Source organism: Austrofundulus limnaeus, unplaced genomic scaffold, assembly GCF_001266775.1.
Source record: "Austrofundulus limnaeus strain Quisiro unplaced genomic scaffold, Austrofundulus_limnaeus-1.0 Scaffold898, whole genome shotgun sequence".
In the NCBI taxonomy this organism is placed as follows: Eukaryota; Metazoa; Chordata; class Actinopteri; order Cyprinodontiformes; family Rivulidae; genus Austrofundulus; species Austrofundulus limnaeus.
Genome location: NW_013953300.1, coordinates 3,929 through 5,280, shown reverse-complemented (window position 1 = coordinate 5,280; position 1,352 = coordinate 3,929). Strand labels below are relative to the sequence as shown.

The following is a 1,352-nucleotide window of genomic DNA, read 5'->3' as shown; positions in this document are numbered from 1 at the left end:
GTAAAGTTGGTAGTACTGTAGTACTGTAAAGTAAAGTTGTTAGTACTGTAGTACTGTAAAGTTGGTAGTACTGTAGTACTGTAAAGTTGGTAGTACTGTAGTACTGTAAAGTTGGTAGTACTGTAGTACTGTAAAGTTGGTAGTACTGTAGTACTGTAAAGTAAAGCTCCTGTGTGTTTGGTTCTGCAGGTCACACAGAAGGAGAGAGCAGGAGAAGTGAGTAACAACAACATTTTTTTATGATTCTTAACTTTTTAACAGATTTATTTCTAAAACTGTTCCTGAAGTGACATCATCACACACCTGGACAAAAACATCCAGTTGTGTGTTAACGTGTGTTTGTTCCAAGGTGTGATGACATCATCACACACCTGGAGAAAAACATCCAGTTGTGTGTTAACGTGTGTTTGTTCCAAGGTGTGATGACATCATCACACACCTGGAGAAAAACATCCAGTTGTGTGTTAATGTGTGTTTGTTCCAAGATGTGATGACATCATCACACACCTGCAGAAAAACATCCAGTTGTGTGTTAACGTGTTTGTTCCAAGGTGTGATGACATCATCAGTATGTGTCTGAATAAATATAAAAAGACAAACTGAGACTGTTTACATGTTGTGAAGGTTTTATTTCTTATTTCCTGTTAATAAACAAACAGTTCTTCTTCTTGTTCTTGAAGCTGATGTCAGAGGAGCAGATTGATGTCATTCTGATGTCATCAGGTCAAACTGAGCAGGAGCTGACTGATCATTGAGTTGTTAATAAAACACATCAGGTCCTGCTCTGAGAGCAGCTGAGCTGATAAACAGAACATTTGAAGTGTTTCTTGTTTAAATGGTTGAAAAGCTTTATTAACACTTTGTTATCTGAAGGAACTTGTTGATGTTTGGTTCTTCAGTGTTCCCGTACCCGGTTCCTCCCATCGAGGAGAACGTGTTGGACGACAGCAAAGTGTTGAAGCTGTGGGACTCAAACAAAGTACGTTCAGATATTTTAAATCTTTTCAGAGTGCTGCTCCTCTCCTGTCTGTGAGACGAATAAAATCTGTTGTTTTCTAAACACTCGTTTTATTTCCAGAGGTGTCAAGTAACTAAGTACAAATACTTTATTACTTTTTACTTAAGTAGAAATTTAGCTTATTTATTCTTTAGTGGAGTAAATATTTTTTACTCCTTCAATTTAATTCAATCATCTGTACTTTCTACTCCTTACTTTTTAAAAATGAAAATAGATTTTCATTTTTATTTCACTTTGACTTGTTTTTATTTTATCTTTTCATTGTTCAGAAAAAAAACAACAAATAAATATAAACGTATACAGATACATGGAGTCACTGTGATTGTGTTTGGAT

General features: G+C 35.4%; 1 protein-coding gene across 1 annotated transcript in view; it reads left to right on the top strand.

The window, feature by feature from the left end:
* LOC106533163 (CREB-regulated transcription coactivator 2) overlaps nucleotides 1-979 on the top strand; it is a gene marked incomplete at its 3' end in the record, with an annotated part of 10,249 nt that extends 9,270 nt beyond the window's left edge. The window contains 2 exon segments of the mRNA XM_014029401.1: nucleotides 190-216; nucleotides 900-979. Of these exon segments, the coding sequence (XP_013884855.1) occupies nucleotides 190-216; nucleotides 900-979 (107 nt within the window).
* Between the last annotated feature and the right edge of the window lie 373 nt (nucleotides 980-1,352).